Source organism: Mustela putorius, unplaced genomic scaffold (assembly GCF_011764305.1).
Source record: "Mustela putorius furo isolate JIRA1106 unplaced genomic scaffold, ASM1176430v1.1 tig00537243_pilon_pilon_pilon, whole genome shotgun sequence".
NCBI classification, from domain to species: Eukaryota; Metazoa; Chordata; class Mammalia; order Carnivora; family Mustelidae; genus Mustela; species Mustela putorius.
In genome coordinates this window covers 1112438-1131309 of record NW_025422382.1, presented here as the reverse complement: position 1 = coordinate 1131309, position 18872 = coordinate 1112438, and the positions used below count along the sequence as shown (strand labels likewise).

The following is an 18872-nucleotide window of genomic DNA, read 5'->3' as shown; positions in this document are numbered from 1 at the left end:
GGTACACCCAGTGGTGCAGTTGTTTAGGAACGACAGGGTAAATGCTTGATTACTTTCCTTTATTTCCCAGGCTTCAGAACAATGAGAGAGTTTCCCTAATGGAGGATCCTCTAATTGATTTTATTATTATTATACACCTATTATAAATGGATGGGTTTAAACACATAGGATGTATTTCATTCAATCTATGGCAATTACTATCTTTACTGATGTTCACTGATGTCTCCTCAGTGGCTAGTCTGAGACCCTAATACTTGGTTCTTGAGTCCTTTGGGCAAGAGCTAAATTGTCTGTGAGAATTTCCTTGCTGCCTGGAGTAAAAAAGATACTCTAATCTAATTTGTATGTATTTGGTCCCAAACCTGGAATCAGCTCTTCTCTAAGAACTCTTGGTTGCTTTTAGGGAAGAATGGTATTTTGAAACCACACGTTGGCTGATAGACATGCCCTTCGCTACTGGGTTGGCCATTGTTTCTAGGCTCTTTCAATGGGTAAATGGGTAAAACTGGGAAATCTTTTTTTTTTTTTTTTTTTTTTTTTTTTTAAGGATAATTTGTGAGTTCATACTGATGTTTCTAATTCAAATTCAGAAAAACAGGATTTTCACTTAAACCTCTTCTATCTCACCTGGTCGCATTCTCCTAATTTGAGAATCCTGTTTCTCATGGATACTGGGGAAAATGGAAAGACACTACCATATTATCATATAAACTATTATATATATTATCATAAAGTAAATTACTTGTTTACTTTATCACACACTATCCACCCAACTATCTCCAATTATAATTACAACACTCCCACTAGAAATATGATCCCTGCAAACAGTGTCAACATTTTCTGACAATTCTCTTGGTCCGTAGGGATGGACAGTCAAATTACTGTTTTTTTGTTTTGCTTTTGTTTGTTTGTTTTTCAGTAGGCTCCACTACTGGAACCCAACCAGTAGCCTGGGTGCAGAGCCCAACCAGGGCTTTGAACTCATGACCCTGAGATCAAGACCTGAGCTGAGATCAAGATTTGGATGCCTAACAGACTGAGCCACCCACGTGCCCCAAAGTAATGCATTTTAAAGCCACCTGGCAATCGTGCCCATGTTGTCAACTGGGTATGTGGTTAGGTTAATTTGTTTCATTATATTTTCCAATTTTTAGGGGTTGCTTCTCTCAAATTTAATTTTGTTTTAGAATTATCTAAATATAATTTTACTTGGCTTGAAACTCAAATTTGTAAAACGAGGCATATTCAAAGAGATCTCACTTCCATCACTGTCTTTGCTGTTGTCATAATCATTTATTTCATATTTTCTTTAGTGTATTTGTTTTCAATTTACATACAGAAAAAGTCACTTTTTGTGATGGCGCACAGTTCTTTTCCAACAAGTTCACTGAATTGTGTATTTCCTGCTGCAAATAAGATCCAAGAGTTTCGTCAAACATGCAGACACTCTTGTGGCGCCCCTCTGTAGCGAGACGCATCCCACCCCACCCTCTGGCCATCACCGATGTGGTATCTGCCCATCGGGTGGCCTCTTTTTCAGAATATATGAATGGGATCATACCATATATAACTTTGGGGTCTTTCTCTCACTTAGTAAAGTGCATATGAAGTTCGACCATGTCAGCTCATTTCCTCTTGTTGCTGAGTGCTCTCCTGTGGTTTGGGGTGTACCACAATTTGTTTACCCACCGACCTATGGAGGCATATCTGGGTTATTTCCAGCCAGGTGTTTTGGGAGTCCCTCTCTTCTGACTGGCCTGGTGAACTCTGGCCCTTTCTACCCCCTCCAAACCGAAAGGCAAAATAATATAGTGATCTGTTCTGCATTCTCAAAGGCTGTGGCCAACATCAAAATGATTGAATTCCATTTCCCGGAAGTCGACAAAACACCTTTCAAACTCAACACCTGCTTTGTTCCCATTTGCCTCTGAGGTGTGGTTTACCCGGTGCCCAAAGGCTGTTATCACTAGAGCAGACATACAGCTTTTATACATATATTTCATAAGCAAAATCCTCTTTATCCCCTTTGCATGATTCTGAGGAAGGCTTTGGCCTCTATTCTGGCCTCACCTATGGGCCCTGCTTGATGATCCTCAGGGACAAAAGGCAGAATGAACCTTCTGCCACCCCCTCTCGTGTCCTCGCATTTTATCACCAGCAGTGCCGCCTTAGGCAGTTTTCTATTTTAGGAATTTTTTGAAAAAAGATTTTTTTAATTCTTATTTGCATCCTTTCCCATTCTGTTCCTTAATTACCTACTTCCCTAATTTTGTTCCTTAATTAACTCTTTCTCTGTCTCCTCATTTACACATTACCCTCCCCTCTCACAGAAAAGATTTCAGGGGTCTTAAGAAATATTTAATGGTTTGTAAGATTTAAGGAAAAAGAGGTAAGATGAGTGGAGCAAAAAAGAAGGTAAAAATAGGAAAGAGAGGGAAAAGCCGGGGCACACTGGCATACAAAATCCACTCTGTAAGGTCGGATCAACTCTCTCCTAGAGATGGGCCCCAATTTTGGTTCTGAGTTTCCAAGGGGCCAATTCAAAGAGAAAAACAGGATCAGTCACATAATCTACAATCCATAATGTCTACAGGATTAGGAAAAAAGTACACACACACACACAGGTGTCCGAGGCCTGACAGAAATTCCTTCAGTGAGTTTTTCGAGACCGCCGCACGATGCAGTCTTCCCAAGAGCATCCTTGGATCCCTTCAGCCATTATCTGCTGCAGCAGCATTTCTCAAAATGCAGCCCAAGGACACCGGCATCCAAGGGACCTCAAGAGCTTGTTCAAAATGCAAATTCCTCAGCTAGAGTGGACCCAGAATCTGTCTTTTCAAACAAAAGCCCAGTTGATTCTTACGCACACTGAGGTTGAGATTCATGGCTTGATGGTCTCTACAGTTTAGAGATCAAGAGGGTCCTAGCCTCCCAACAAGCAGGCTACGTTCAGAGGTGCCCCGAAAGTGACAGTCTAGAGTGGGTCACTCTGGCACACAGTAGGTGCCCTGGCTGTCTCTGGGAGGAAAGCAGACGAATGATGTACTAAGGCAAGCTCTACTAAGAACACCATGACTTACCATGCTCCATTCTGTGTTAAACCATTTGGCCCCACAAGGCTTGAGGTGGCACGGTTGCTGGCTGGGGGGTTTCTCCAGGAAGGAACATTCATAGGGGTCCAGGACTTCAAAGATGTCCGCATTCTTCCTAACACAAATCACCTCCCTCTGTTGGGTCCCACTCCCACACTCGATGGAACACTGGAGAAACATCAGAAAAGGATGCATGTCACATGATGGAAAGGGGACAAGAACATCAAGGGAAGTTTATGAGGGCTTCCTATCATCAATTCAGTCAGGATGAGCCCAGGGACACCTGGAAAATGTTACTGGTTAAGATGTCACTGGTTAGGATGCCAGTTTTCCTGAGAGCTCTGTGTCAGGAATGGAGAGTGGGTGCCCTGAGTTATCACAGGGCCATGATGCTGGTCAGTGAGATCGTGGTGCCCTCTGTGGGAGACTGACATAATTTCTTTTAGACAACCTCTTCAGACGCCCCCTGTCCTGGCACACACAGAGGGACACATCAGCCTATCAGTCTGGTTCTTTTCCAGTAGATTCTGGAACTTCTCACTGTAAAACAATGAACTATCATTCTGGTTATCTGGAAATGAATTAATCTCTCAGAGCCCGCACACTTGTGGACGAGGGGCTATATTAAAATTCTTTGGGACACCCAGAGCTGGGAGGATCCCAGATTGGGGACAATTTCCCCTATGGTGAGCCCTCCCCTCCCCATCCCAGCAGGATGCCTTTGACTGTGGAGTCCAAGCCTCTCCCTTCCCAGCTTGGTGGGAACCTTGGGAGTGTAGTCACACAAAGAGGGCTGTCAGACAATGACACGTGTTGGCATGTTTTGTTAGTTTACAGGAACATGATGTGTATAACTTCTCACAAATTATTCCATTTGATATCGATTACTTTGTAAAATGTTTCCTGTTCATGTCTGGTTTACTCTTAATATTTCGTGATTACAACATTTTAAAGCTGTGATCCAGATATTTCTAGAAACCTTAAATAATCTACTATCTTTACAAAAGCCTCTAACAATTTCTTTAGTTGAAACCCTTAACATTAGCTTTGCTGTCCATAGACAGGAACACCGTCAAATCAAAATAGGGGAAAAAAACACACATATCTAAGAAGGAAAAGGTAAACCCCAAACCAATAGACTATGGTCTGTTAGTCACACAGGACTTAATAAGCTTCACCTGCAGCAATTTCCACTTGGTGCCCTTTTTTGGAAGGGGGAGTCTTCATAAGACATCTGGAGAACAAGTCTTCTTGGTTTGTTTTTCTTCTTTTCTTCCAAGTGAGTTAGTGATTGATTTGGGGGTATATTTAGGTTTTGTCCTTTGCTTCCAAAAGCTGTGGACATGACAGCACTGAGGTAGGAGAGGGGTGACCGGCCACCAGGAAAAGGCCTGGCCTTCCCTGCAAGGGGGGTGAGAGTGTGTACTGAGGATCCAGGGGGCAGCAGGGGGAGAATGGGAGACGTGGAAACTAGTCCAGACATCATCATTAAATAGCTCTGCATCTTTGGCCAAGATACTGCACTTTCCTAGGTATCTACTATCTCACTTGTAAAGTGGGGGTTTGGAAACCTGACCTGAAAGACCCCTGACTGCTCTGGGGGTCTGTATCTGTACTGAGCGCTTGGCAGTATAGTAGACGACAAGCCTTGACCAAAACCTGAAGCTATTTTCTGCTATTTTGACAAACCCCTAAGAGATTAGGCAGTTAAGGGAGAATGAGCACATATCTCAGACTTCCACCCTAAATGCCCAGAAATGGCAGAATACGTGCGCTAGGAACACGTGAATGGATGTGTGGGTTGGGTGTGTGTGTGTGTATGTACATGAAATAGCATTTGAAAATGGGAAAGGGCATTCATCCCTGGTGGACCAGAAATTATGGGGAATATTTGAATGGTGAACGGCAGATGGGATTAACTTGAAGGAGCACATCATAGTTCAAAATGCAGAGAAGAGGCTGCCCAGCAGAGAAGAAGCAGTTCTAGAGCTTCAGGGAAGAAGGAATACGAAGAGCAAGAGGGAGGCCTTAGAATGGTGAGAGAGTGATCAGCTGCTAAGGCACTGACCAGGAACAGCTGAGCTGGCCTGACTGGCAGGGGGACATGAAAGCATCTGCCCCTACTATCAAAGGGCAAAGAGAAGACATTTTCAGATGTTCAAGGGTTCAGAAACTTACCACTCGTGATCCTGTTACTGACTAGTGGTCTCTGATAAACTGAAAAAGAACCAGGAGCAGACACAACCAGGAAAGACACAAAGCAGAAGAGTTTGCAAGAGCTATTGTTAATAACAGATAAAGGGGCTTTGGGGGATGATGAAAATGTTCTGGAATTAGACAGTAGTGATGGTTGTTCAGTTTTATGAATATACTAAACACCACTGCACTGTAAACTTTAAAAAAGGTGAATTATATGATATGTGAATAATATTACAATAAAAAAACTTTGGAGGGGAGACAGCTATTTTAAAACCCAAATCAGTATTTTCTATAAAATTAATTAACATTAATATGGAGCTAGATTCAAATGATCTCAGCATCTTTTTGGAGATATTGTGGATTAAGAAAATGGAGATAAGTAAATGAAGACTTATGGCTTTTGGGGGAAAATGTGATTGCTGATAGCCTGACACAGATAGAAACATGAAAGTTTAAAGCTCTGTGCTAAAAATTTGAGTGTTATCACAAAGTGAATAAAAATTGGATTTATAACTTCCAAAATGTTAAAAGGGAAAAATGGAATTAAGGAAACCTGATCTGTGCACATGTGCAGAAAGGAAAGAAGAAACAGACCAAGAAAGTTTCCTAAATAGAAACACAAATTAGGATGGCTGGGAAAAGTCCAAGCATGGAAGTGATTACAATAAATGTAAATGGTTAAAATTAAGAAACAGACTTTCAGATTGGGTAAAATTAAAGATAAAAACAGTCCTGCATGCAAAAGACATATCTTAAAAAATACATAAAAATTGACAAAGATATACCAGGTGAGAAATCAAAAATGATAAATAACTGTCATATAAATTTATCAGATAAATATCTGATAAGTATCAAATATAACAAATATCAAATAAAATATAGTTCATAGAATTCATAGAAGAAAAGTGTAGAAGACAGAGATGGTATTTAATAGACATAATTATTTCCACTGAGCAGTGGTAGCAATTACATGTGTTTCTACATCTGAATAATTCCTGTAGTTGTATTCTGGTGGATCACTGATCCAAGATGAGAGTGGAAATGTTTGCTCAGATACCACTGAAAATAAATCCAGACCGACAGGCAGACAAGAGGGCTGCTCCCAATGGTCAAGACTGTGAAGGAGACCCCACAACAAAGGCAGTCTACAAGGTGAAAGTTGTAGGGAAAGTTGGCAAAGTTGGCAGGGAAGAAAAAAAAATCTGTGCATCGATTTAGGCACCAATCTAGACACTGATAGAATATCTTATGAGTAGGAGTTGGGCTACTTTGGTGCCAGGTAGAGAAAAGACTCCTTAAATTTGATAGGTCTCATTCTCTTGGGCTGGCTTTCTCTGCAAGCCTCAAGAAGGCCACTGCCAGCACCTGTGCTCACAACTTCCCAAGGAAGTCCCAGGGAAGGGCTCTGCTAGGTACGGTTTGGGTTCCATGTCCACCCTGGATAGTTCACTGTGACCAGGCTTGTGGGGTGTTCCAGATACCAACTACTATTCAAACCACATGGACGGAAGGAGAATTTATTTTCACTCTAGTTCCAGTACATAAGCATGCCCTTTTTCATTTTCTTTGGGGATAACATCAAATTCCCAGGGTAGGGAAGGGACAGCAGGCTCCAACATCCCTATAAATCCAAAACTAAAACCTTGTCACATTCAGTCATGTTGTGACCCTTTTGGCAACAAGGCAATAAATTCCATGTTTTGAGTGTGAGCAGAAACAAACACTGCCGTCCCCCAGATTCACATCACTCTCAATTCTCTGAGCAAGCCTGGGGTCAACAGGAGGCCCGCAAGCAAAAAGGAACCTGAATCTTGGTTCCTTCTCCTTTTCTGAGATTGGCAGACATTCAAGTTGATTGCACTGCTTATCTTCACCATGTGGAAGCTGTTACAATTTCCCAGAGGACTCTTCCCTTTGCCTTGTTTCTGGGGATATTTGGTATAATACAGTTTACTCTGAATTATCTTTGGGATTTGGGTCCTAGGTGTTTTGGTGCCCATAGTGATATGAAAACAGGTGGCAGACAAAACGATAAACATAGGGAACAGGGAACTAATGCGTATTAGTAGGTATTCTCATCCTCATAGTTGGATGGGAAAACAGGTTCCGAGAGGTCATGTTGCCTGCCCCAAGCCAGAAGAACTCCAGAGAAGTAGAGTGGGGACCTGCTCTCAGGTATGTCTGACTCTGATATCCACTCAGGAAGCACTGAGAGTACTTAAATTCTTTTTCTTTTTTAATTTTCAATATTTTACAGTTTGTATTATAAAAACATTCAGGGAAATTTGAGGAGAAAACATTTCCCCAGGTTGTTCACTTAAAAACCCATTCTTCAAGCGTCCTGAGATAAAGTTCATATTATTCTCATGTTCTGGTTTTCACTTCCAGTGGATTGTGTGTACTTCCTACCTCTCCCTAATTATCACTGTTGTTGTTACATCATATTTTAATGAGTTAGGATACATTGTAATATCCCTCAGTGCCCTGCTGTCATGAACACCTCGTTTAAAAAATCTTTTTTTTTCTTCTGTTAATTATTTCCTTAAGATGAATCCTCAGAAGTGGAGTGACTGGTTAAGGCAAATGAACATTTTTATGGCTCTTGACTTTTATTGCCAAATTGCTTTCCAAGGGGGTTGTATCAGCTTACAAGGACAGGGCATTCTATTTTTTTCAGGGCCTGTTTTTAGAGCTACTTAAAAGAAATCAAATTCTGTATGGAGCCAGAGGTCCTGATAATGTGTAAATCATGACCATCAGCCAGAAAGTCCTTGGAGAACAAGTCAGCCCTGAGAGCCAAATGCTAAGGGGCCCAAGAACTCAAAATACTAACAGCAATCAGAACAGGGCAGGAAGAGGGAACAATCTTTTCCACATTTTCTTAGGGGGGCTGTGTTCAATTTTGGAATGCTGAGGAAAAAAAATCAGTTGATCAATGACATTATTTTATTAAAGTTATTCTGTATGATCTGCTCTTTGTGGGGAAAAATTGCAATTTTTCCTCTATCTGCTTCTATTCCCCCCCCCCGTTTTATTGAGCTATAATCGCCAAGTAAAATTGTGATATATTTAAAATGTACAAATGATTCAATGTACATAGGCATTATGAAAGGATTCTCACAATCAATTTAATTTACACACCCATCACTTCATATAGTCGCCTCTTCTGTGCGTATGTGAGAATGCTTACGTCCTTCTCTCTTAGCAAATTTCACTGAGCCAGTATGATCAGTTGTATCACCGTGTTATATGTTAGATCCTTAGAACGTATTCATCTTATCACTGAACATCTGTACCCTTTTACCAACCTCTCCCCATGCAACCCCCTCCAGACCCTGGCAACCGCCATTCTGCATTTCCCTGAGTCTCATTTGTTTTTCAAATTCCACATTTAAGTTATACCATGCAGTATCGGTCTTTCACTGTTTGGCCCATTTAACTTAGCATAAGGTCCTTCAGGTCTATCAATGCTGTCATGAAGGGCAGGATTTCCTTCCTTTTTATGGTTGAATAATATTCCATTGTATATATAAATATAATATATAATATAATACAATATAACATATAATATACATAATGTGTATATGTATTATATATATATAGTACATATATACAACATACACACAATATACAATATACATATTTTATATAATATATAATATATTATATATTATCATATATAATTATAATATAAATAATATATTATATATGTGACATTTAATACAAAATTTTATATATCATATATTTGTACATTTTATAAAATATATATTAATATAAAATATATAAAATTATATAACCTATAAAATACATATAATACATATAATTATATGTATATTCCATTTTATATATAGACACAATATATATATATGTATATATATCTTCCTTAGGTTATCAACAGACATTTAGGCTATTTTCAGACCTTGGCTATTGTGAATAATGTTGCCATGAACATGGCAGTGCAGGCACCTCTTTGAGACAGTGGTTTTGTTTCCTTTGGATATATCCCCACAAGCAGGATTGCTGGATCATATCTATTTGGGCTTCTGACACTCAAATACAAACAAAACCAGCTTTGTTAGCGACAATAATGGCGGTGGCAGCTACAATTTATTGTGTGTTTGGGTCAGGCACTATGCTGCATTCTTCAGAGACATTACTTCATTTCTTCCAAAAACAACCTCACACAGTATGGTCATTAACAGCCTTTTACAGACAAAGAAACCATGCTGGATCATAAACTCCCTGAGGGTAGGGATATTTGTGTTGCTTGTTGACATATTCTAGGTGCTGAGATGAGCAAGAAACTCTGCTGACTGAGAGAGGCTCCAGAGCATAAGCATAAGGGCCATGGGGAGCACCACTGGGATTCAAACCCAGGATGCCTGAGATACACTGAGTCCGGTTTCCTGACCCACCCACCCGCCCGCACCGCAGTGTGTATGCTCGCTGACCAGGGCCAGAAGAACCCAGCCAGCTCCCGCCACTCACCTGACTCCAGCTCCCTGCAAACCACTCCACCTTGCCCGTGCAGGGCCCATTGTCACAAGGGGTGGCCTCCGCAGGCCGGTTGTTCCCACAGCCCTCCAGGGGCAGGCTGCTGATGTGGTTCGTCATGCACACCACGGAGCGTGTCCGCACTCCAGCCCCACACTCCGCTGAGCACTGCAAGACAGGAGATGGGTGCATTAGAGGGGAGGCCCCCTGCAGGCTCTGGGACCCCTTTCTAATGACATGAAGGACTGAACATCTTGTTTCCCTGCTTACTATTTCCCCTAGGAGTCCCTGACCATTTTTCACGCACAGCCTATTCCATTATGGGACATCAGTATGGCAAACCTCCATCTTAGCTTTTCTAGGATAGTCTTCATTCCAAATATCCTGTCCCACTGTTGCGATGGATATGCTTACACTTGTCAGGCAACTTTTGCTTTTGAAAACAGATCCAGTGGCAGAAGAATGAAAGCATGAACACTTGGGCATAGGTCTACTTGCTGGTAGCTGAGTCTGGGCTGTTCTGGGGAAGCTGGGGAAGTGACGTCTGTCACCTCAACATTGCTGCCTAATAGTAAGGCAGGGGTCTCAGTCCCTGAAGGCCACAGCTGTGACAGTATTAGCAGACAGCTTCCTATAGAAAAAGAACTTGACCTGGGAACCAGACATGCCCATGTTAATATTCCTACTAGCTGGATGGCCTGGGGCAAGGGACCCGGCTCCTTCCACCTGTGGCATGCTCATCTGGACAGCTGGCATAGGAGCACATTCCTGGCAGGATTACAGGTAATGAATAATGTGGTCTGCATACAGCAGGTGCTCAGTAAATGGTATGGGGGCTTGAAATATATATCCCCACTCTAACGTAGAGAAACTGAGGCAAGGTCTTCACTTAAAGCCACGTAACCACCAGTGATTTCTCTCCTGCAAGCACACTCTGTCCTCATCTAAAGCCTACTAAACACATTCCTGAGTCATACCCCAAAGCTTTTCCATCTGTCTGAAAGAGCATTTTCCATCTATCTTGAAATGCTTTGGAATGCTGCCTTATTTTGCTTCTCTTCCTGTCTGTTCAGAACTTTCCGGATCTCTTATCTGAGTGCTCCCCAGATACCTCATGTTCACCATGTAGAACAATGCAGCACCGCCTCACCCCAACCCCATTACTACTCTTGTCCTTCCAATTTGTGCTTACATTTCTACCAGGATTCAAAAGTTGACCATTCTTTTGAGTTCTTGCTTCTGCCATCGAGCCAACCTTCCTGTCTCACAGATTCCAGTTTCACCACATTATTCCTGTCCTGTTTCTTTCTGCCCATGGTTCCCAACACCACTGATGTTCTTCTCCTGGACTATGGTCCCAGCCCGTTGCTCAGTCTCACCACCTTTTCTAATTTGCTGGGCTTCCAGGTGCTGGGAGTGCCATGTTGAAAACCCCTTTGATGCCGTCCCAGTCCAACATGGACCTCCCCACCTGGCCTTCAAGCTCTCCTATAAGACAACCTCAGTCAACCTTGGTCTTCTAGGCTAACTTCCCAATATTCTTTCCCATACAGCTCACACTGGACAGAGCTTGGGTCCTCCACTTCCTGATGGCATGAAGTGCTCATGGTGCCTTGTCCATGCTATTCTTTCTAACTGCCTAGAGCACTCTTTCTCTTCATGAGGACACATTGGAATCCACGAAGGCTCCGCTTAAAGGCCATCTCCTCTGTGAAAACTCCCTTGATTGCCGGATTCAAAAAAAGAGTATACTCTTTCCAGCCTCAGAATTCTCAAGGCATGGTTCATCCTCCTATCTTCCTGTGTGTTACATTTCTTTATGTCCTGCTTTATTTTTTCCTTTATAGAAGTAGGCTCAGTGAAGTCAGGGACTGCTGAATCATCTTTACTTTCTTCTCAGGTCAACACCTTACCCATGGGCAAATCCATGAATATCAGTTAAATAAATGAACACCGACTTGGGTCCTTCCTTGCTCCTTTCTCTTCTGTTATCAGCATGTTCCACCTCTGAAAGTGGCCCTTTAGGGAACAACCAGAGCCCATTCTAAGGGTTTCTGATGGGTATTCCCTTAAAAACAGAGTCACTGTTTTTTGTTTTTATCAATATGACTATTTTTTTTAAATAAGCAAAAGCAATATAATTTAAATAAAATTTGAGAAAATAAAAAAATACAACCCTGGTTCCTTAACAAAGTTTCCATTTTCATTTTTTTGCATTGCTACCTAGTCTTGTAAAATCATAACCCAGAAGACCAGGCAAACATTTCCATGACTACTGCTGGGCTGGGCCTAACTCTTTAGGGAAAAATCTCTCTGGAACAAAGAGCCCGAAGGGGATTAAAACATGCCACCCCAAAATATGCTGCTTTGACTTATTTTGAACTGAAGGCAATTGAGAAACAACAGATCCAGGAAAGGCTCTCTGCCCTTCTGCTCCCTGTCTAAAAGCAGTACATAAATTTCCACCTGGTATCAGGAAGAAGAGAACATTTTTATAATTGCTGTTGGGGATCTGATGCCAAGATGAGTTTAAAGAAATAAACTTTATGAAAATAACCCTTCTCTTCCATTAGGTTCCCCCATATATTTCTCAGCCACTTTCCTACATTTCCTACATGTAGGAAAGCCCCTTTCCTTTGTCTAGTCATTTCTTCAGAATTTATCACTCTTTGTTAAAATGGTATAGAGGTGTTCAAGCCCAACTGCTTCTTTGGGATTTTCACTTCTTTCCTATGAGGTTCCCTGTGTCACACAGAAAAATTAACATCACATAAAATGTGTTGGCTTTTCTCCTGTTAATCTTGCTTTTGTCAGTTTAATTTGCAGGCTTCTACTGCAGATCTTAAGAGGACAGAGGAAATGTTTTTTTTTCTTCTCCCTCACAGGCTCACAAACCCTTTGCATGACTCTATCTGCATTGTTATTAGGAATGGGAGCCAAGGAGTCAGTCCTTTTTACAACAAAACAACAACAAAATCCTTTGTTACATTGATTGGAATGTTCTAAGCTAAAGGGTTTTTTGCTTCAGCCATATATGATGTGATCTCTTTCCTAGCTTTAAACACTCAAGATATTGAAATCCTGAAGAATACAAGGCAAATTAAGTTATCTTCTTGTTTCAAAACCTAAGAGTATTTCTTTCCCTGTAATTTCCATTTGGCTAACTTAATGTCTGCTTTCCAAACCAAGTAATGTTTTCACATCTGGGAAAATTTCCCCATATCCCCATGTGCTTCATATAAAAGAAGAATGTTAAGGACCAAGCCAAGTGCCCAATGAAAGAACACTATGGGGATGAGCCCTACCGAGGGACTTCTTTTTATTACATGACCGGCAGCGAAAAGCACAAGGCATTTCAACTTGGAAGTAGTTCCCCACACCGGCCCTGGCTTGGAAGCCTCCCAGCAGGAATGAAGGGGAACGATGGGCCCCTGCTGGGCAGCAGGGACCACCCTCTGAAGCCAGGCACTGAAACACACCCATTCACTGTCCCTGAAGGACATGCCTGAGAAAGGGACCAAATCCTCTTGGTAGCCAGAAAAGGACCTGACTCCTAGCTGAACTCCGGGGCTGACAAATCACAGAAACGCATGAAATTTCTAAGCAACAGTGTCTTGAGGATTGTCTTCTCGCTCCAGTGACAGCTGAATGCTAAATTTGGCCCAATCAGCCCTGGAGGGACCGACTACAAGGCTCTAATGGCTCTTCCTGAATTTCAGGTTCATGTATCATCTTCCATAATTAAGTAACAAAAAGCCCAACGTCTTATTTTCTTCTCTTGGAAAACATCCTTAGATATTAGGTGTTACAAAATTGAGGCTGGTGGACTTTCTGGTTTTTTTTTGTTTGTTTGTTTGGTTTTTTTTGTCTGTTGTGATTAAATATTGCCTGTGTGTTTAAACCTGTCATTGATTTACAGAACTAAAAAGTATCTGATGCCCGTGTCTGCTAAGGCCTGCCCTCAATTAAAGGTGGCTGCAAAGACGTGTTTATGATGAGTCATTGAGTCAGAAAACTACACAGCCCTGGAATTTTAAGAGAAGACCCAGGTTTGAGTTTACACGTTCAATTTAATCAAGTAGAGATTAATTAATTTGATCTTAAATTGGGCAAAAGGATGTATTCTGGATCCTTAAGTGTTTGTGCACTTCAATCACATTTTCTTTAATCTCTCCCCCTTGAGCTCATTACATGGAGGGTGTATCTCACTCATGCATGGCATTACTAGGTGCTTAATACATGTTTATTGCCATTGCAAAAAAAATAGCAGAGGTCAGCTAAAGCTTAACAAGGTTGATTTTACACAAAGCCGCTACTCGAGTGTGAAAGACTGACACCAGCTGGTCATTCCCAGGACTACGTGGTGACTCCAAGGCCCACCCCAGAGCACCGGCCTCAACCAGATCATGGTTCAAGTAGGTTATCCCATAATGCTCATTCAGCAATGTTACCAACGAGGAAACTGAGGGTCAGTGCACCTTCCTGGAAACCACCCACGCCTCCTTCCCACTAATCTTCTCCAGGCATGAACATTCGGTAATAACATTGTGTTCTGGGGCCGATAAAGCAAAAAGTACCTACTTATTTACATCACAGCATTAAACTGACATGGCTTAAAACATCTTTCCAAAAAAGAGCAAAGAAGTTCTTTAAACAGAAGAGTAAAGGGCTCATCTTTTCTCTATTTAGAATTTTAAGACAAGGGTTAGATTCAGCAAGTACTTATGTTAAAATGTAAAGCAAATTTACATTAAAAGGAAATTTACAAGTATTTGTTGGAGAGGAAATAAAGAATAGGGGTTGATTCAGTTATAGTAGACAAACAATAGCTTAGTCTAATTAAAATTCATGCTCTAATGGTTTTTAATGCCACTAACATGTGTATAATTAATCATATGTGAAAAAGGAAGGCCACTAAATTATACCTATATAGCATTATGATTTGTATCTTTTAAATATGTATGAGTACAAAAAAAGCTATATATGTAAAGTATCTATGTAGAAAAAAGCTTGACAACATAGCTTAAAAATTTTAAATTATTATCTGCTAGTGAAGAGATTATAGGTATGCTTTTCTGATTTTTTTTTAAGATTTTGTTTATTTATTTGACAGATGGAGATCACAAGTAGGCAGAGAGACAGGCAGAGAGAGAGGAGGAAGCAGGCTTCCTGCTGAGCAGAGAGCCTGATGCAGGCAGGGCTCAATCCCAGGACCCTGGGATCATGACCTGAGCCAAAGGCAGAGGCTTTAACCCACTGAGCCACCCAGGTACCCTCTGATTATTTTTTTTAAGTAGCAGTATGTTTTACTTTATGACCAGAAAAAATGAACATTATTTGATCCATAACTACATTAGGTCTTTAACTGGAAATGCACATTATTTCAGTGAAAAATATATTTGAGTGAAAATGTTTGCAAATACCCCTTAAAAAAGTAGAAATGGCATTTTTACTATTTTGTTAAATAAAGATAAGTTATTAAGTGTGTAGTCATATAAGAACCATGATTAAATATTTTAGATGAAATATTTGAGATGCATTATAAACTCAGTTGTCTTGCATTGCCTGTCTTTGTATGTAGCTTTTTATTGATTATATTGTTTGTGTTATATAAATAATTTTCTTTATATTTTAGAATAATGATTAGTGAAGGTGAGGAAGCATTTACTGAGAAAATAATTTCCGCTCTTTTAACCTTTACATGAGCATTCTAAAACCTCCATTTCCTCTAGTGAATGTGAACCTTTAGAAAAATTTCCAAGCTTCGGTCTACTTAGACATACGAGTCATTGAATATTCATGGAAGAAATTATTACCTTAAGCTCTGCATGTTCTTTATGAGAGTTCATATACTATATTAAGGATTAAAAGGGTTTAAGAGCTCTAGACTTCAAATGATCTTGTTCCTTTTGTTTCATAACTTAAACTGGTATTATAAATTCTGTGTTTGTATCACAAACTTTTATATTATAGGACACAGACATTTTAGCTTAAGGCCTTACATATATCTGACAAAAATAATTTTTGTCCAAAATTATTTTACAAAAAGTCTTCCCAGTAGAAAAATGGAAGCCTGGCATCATTCTCTTTGTTTGTTTGTTTGCACACTAACTTCACGGTGTTTACTGTGAACCCAAATGCATTTGGGGATGGCTAGAAATCCAGAAACAAAAGAATTAGTTGAAGGACCTAAGAATTTTTAGGAGAAGAGGAGGAAGAGGTCCCGAAATATCTGTAGGGCTGCAGTGGAGGGGGGAGGGATGACATCCATGTTCTACACGACCAGAGTGGGAGTTCGCAAGACACATTTTGGTCCCATGCCAGAGAAACCCTCTGGACACGGTGGGCAACGGCCTCAACCTGAGGATTTCTGGGAAGGAACTGGACTGAGTCAGGGACGCTGCAGAGGGTTCCTCATGCTGGCAGGAGACTGACCACAGTGGCTTCTAGACAGCCTCCCAGGACTGCTTGCCTGCCAGGAGCTGAGGTGTGTTCTGCTGGGAGGCTTGGATGGGGGGAGAGGGGATGTGCAGACAGAATGGGGGTGGGCCCTGCTGGGCTCAGCCTCCGGTGCCCAAGTCTGAATCCGTGGACACATTTTGAGAGCACCTACCCTCCATTTGTTTCCTTTGAGTCGGTGCCTTTCCCGAGGGCTAATTTGCCTATTTCAGCCCATTCCTGGGACAGAGGCCCAATTCATGGCTTACTCTTAGAGTTCAGTGTTTACATATGGGCTCTCTATCTGGAGGCCCTCTGGGGACCAAGGGGCCGTGGCCGGAAGCCACAAGGTGTCCGGAATCCACAGCAGATCCATCACTCGTTAAAAATCTCCAGGATGATCTCTGCATGTGGGGTGGAGGCTGCGTTGGCAGGGCTGTTCCTCCACCACTCCCCCCGCTGAGGTGGAGTGCTACTGTGATCACGATGATGAAATTCAGGGGTGTCTTTGCGCTGGATGGGGTAGAAACCCCTATGAGCATTGGCCGGGTGATGCTCAGAATGCTGGACAACCGCGCCATGGTGGGCGCTCACCAGTGGGAGGGATGCTGGCCCAGGAATCCACCCACGGGGCGGGCTGGCGACGCAGGAAGCTTTCCCCCTCTGAACTTGAGATAGCGCCCTGTCCTTCCCGTGATGCTGCGGGGAGAGGAGGCTCCCGAGCTCAGTGTTTCCTGACACTCTAGGAACTAGCCTGGTCCCCTCTTACCCTTGGCTCAGCGGCCTCCGCAGCCCCTGGGAGTCTGTCAGGAAGGCAGATTCCCGGGCCCACCTCCCAGCGGGGGCTCAGACTCAGCCCTCCCGCGGGGGTGACCTGTAGGCACACTCCAGTTTGGGAGCACGGTGAGGTATTCCGGTGAGGGAAAGGGGCCCACCTGGCCCAGCTGAGAGGGAGGCACTAAGGACAGAGACAGCCAGTCCTGTTTCCATCCCAGTTCAACCCGCAAGGGCTCTAGCGAATCCAGAAACCCATACTCCCTTGGTGTGGGGGCCAGTCTGCTGCCCTGGCAGGAATCCCGGGACGGCCTCTCCCCTGCCAGTCCATCAGTCAGCTTCCGTAAGAAAAGGAAGGTGGAGCTCCTCATCTTCTTCCCCCTCTCTCTTCCCCACCCCAAGGTATGCTCTGTAATCCTGCTTAGTACTTTTCCCTAAACCTTTGTTTTATTGTGGTAAAATACATGCAACATAAAATTTACCATTGTAATCATTTTAAGTGTATACTTCAGGGAAATTGATTACATCTACACTGTTGTGTAAGAGTCACCATGACCCAACTCCAGAATCCCTATAAATCCTATTTTTGTCATTTTTCTTTTTCTTTCTTTCCTCCTTTTTTTTTTTTTTTTAAAGCAAGCGTGCACATGCACACATGTGAGTGATGAAGAGGGGGCAGGCAGAGGAGGAGGGAGAGAGAGAGAATCTCAAGTAGGCTCCATGCCCAAGGGAGCATCACATGGGGCTGATCTCACCACCCTGAGATGGAGACCTGGGCCGAAATCAAGAGTCGGACTCTTAACAGACTGAGCTACCTAGGCGTGCCGAGTTTTGTCTTTGACAGATGAACTCTATCTCTGGCCGCTTTCCCTTGCACACAGTTAACTGTACATGCCTCGGACTTCATCTTTGACACCTGCCCCCCCAGACCCCATAGGACGCCAGGTTACTGGGGAAGGGGGCCAGTCTGTGAACTGTGCTGAGTTCGTAAGAAGGAGGGAAGGGCCTGCCATTGGCCGAGGGCCTTTTATATGCCAGGAGCTCACACAACGTACGAGGCGTGGGAATACCTGTTCGCCTTACTCAGGATTTCACTAACGTTCACGTGCAGCGCGAAGGAGAACTAATTCTTTCAGGCCCCTCGGTCTTTGTGTAAGGAGAGAAAGCCTTTTCCCCCCAAGCCTTGGGATGCTCAGCCAGGGACTCCTCTTCATGGGGCTGGGGCGCCCGGGACGTGCAGGCCCCGCCCATGGGTGCCGTAGCCCTGGGTCGCGGCCGTAGGAAGCGCGCTCTGCCCACCCGCAGCTCACCCGTTCACTCCACTCGGTGAGGAACCAGCTCTTGGCACAGGGCCCCATGTCGCAGTTCTCAATGTCGTTGGGCCGGAGCTTCATGTTGCATTCCTCGTCGTCTACCACGTCTCCGATGTTGCTCACGCACTTCACATCTCGGGTCCTCTGCCCCACTCCGCAGGGCACCGAGCACTACAACAGCAGGAATACATCAGTGGGATGTGCAGCTTGACCTCCGGGGGCCTCCCCAGCCCTGGTGCCCTCACCCTTGTCATCCGCCACCTAAGCAGATGATGGCCGCGGAGAGACTCCCTGGGTGGCCCCAAGTCCCCTGCAATGCAGGGCCCCTGGGGAGCCTCCCAGCCCTAAAAACCTCACCACCACTTCTCTGAGACCACCTTGGCTGTCCCACCTACTCTGTGGCTCTGGACCTCTGTGCTGTCACCTGTGAAACCCGAGTATGAGACTGGAAGGAGCAGACGTTTCATGACACGGAAGACAGGTGACTCCCACGGGCTGCGGAAGATTGGGGCACACTAGCCTTAACCCTAGTGTGCTGTTGGTTGCATCCTATGGTTCTGTA

The 18872-nt window shown here is 43.1% G+C and overlaps 1 protein-coding gene across 3 annotated transcripts in view; it reads right to left on the bottom strand.

The window, feature by feature from the left end:
- THSD4 (thrombospondin type 1 domain containing 4) overlaps positions 1 to 18872 on the bottom strand; it is a 556231-nt gene that overhangs the window by 12860 nt on the left and 524499 nt on the right. For all 3 annotated transcript variants that reach the window (XM_045073490.1, XM_045073491.1, XM_013059343.2), the window contains 3 exons: positions 18308 to 18481; positions 9780 to 9953; positions 3081 to 3260 (listed from right to left, as the gene is read on the bottom strand). In XM_045073490.1, the coding sequence (XP_044929425.1) occupies positions 3081 to 3260; positions 9780 to 9953; positions 18308 to 18481 (528 nt within the window). The remainder of the gene's footprint in view (positions 1 to 3080; positions 3261 to 9779; positions 9954 to 18307; positions 18482 to 18872) is intronic.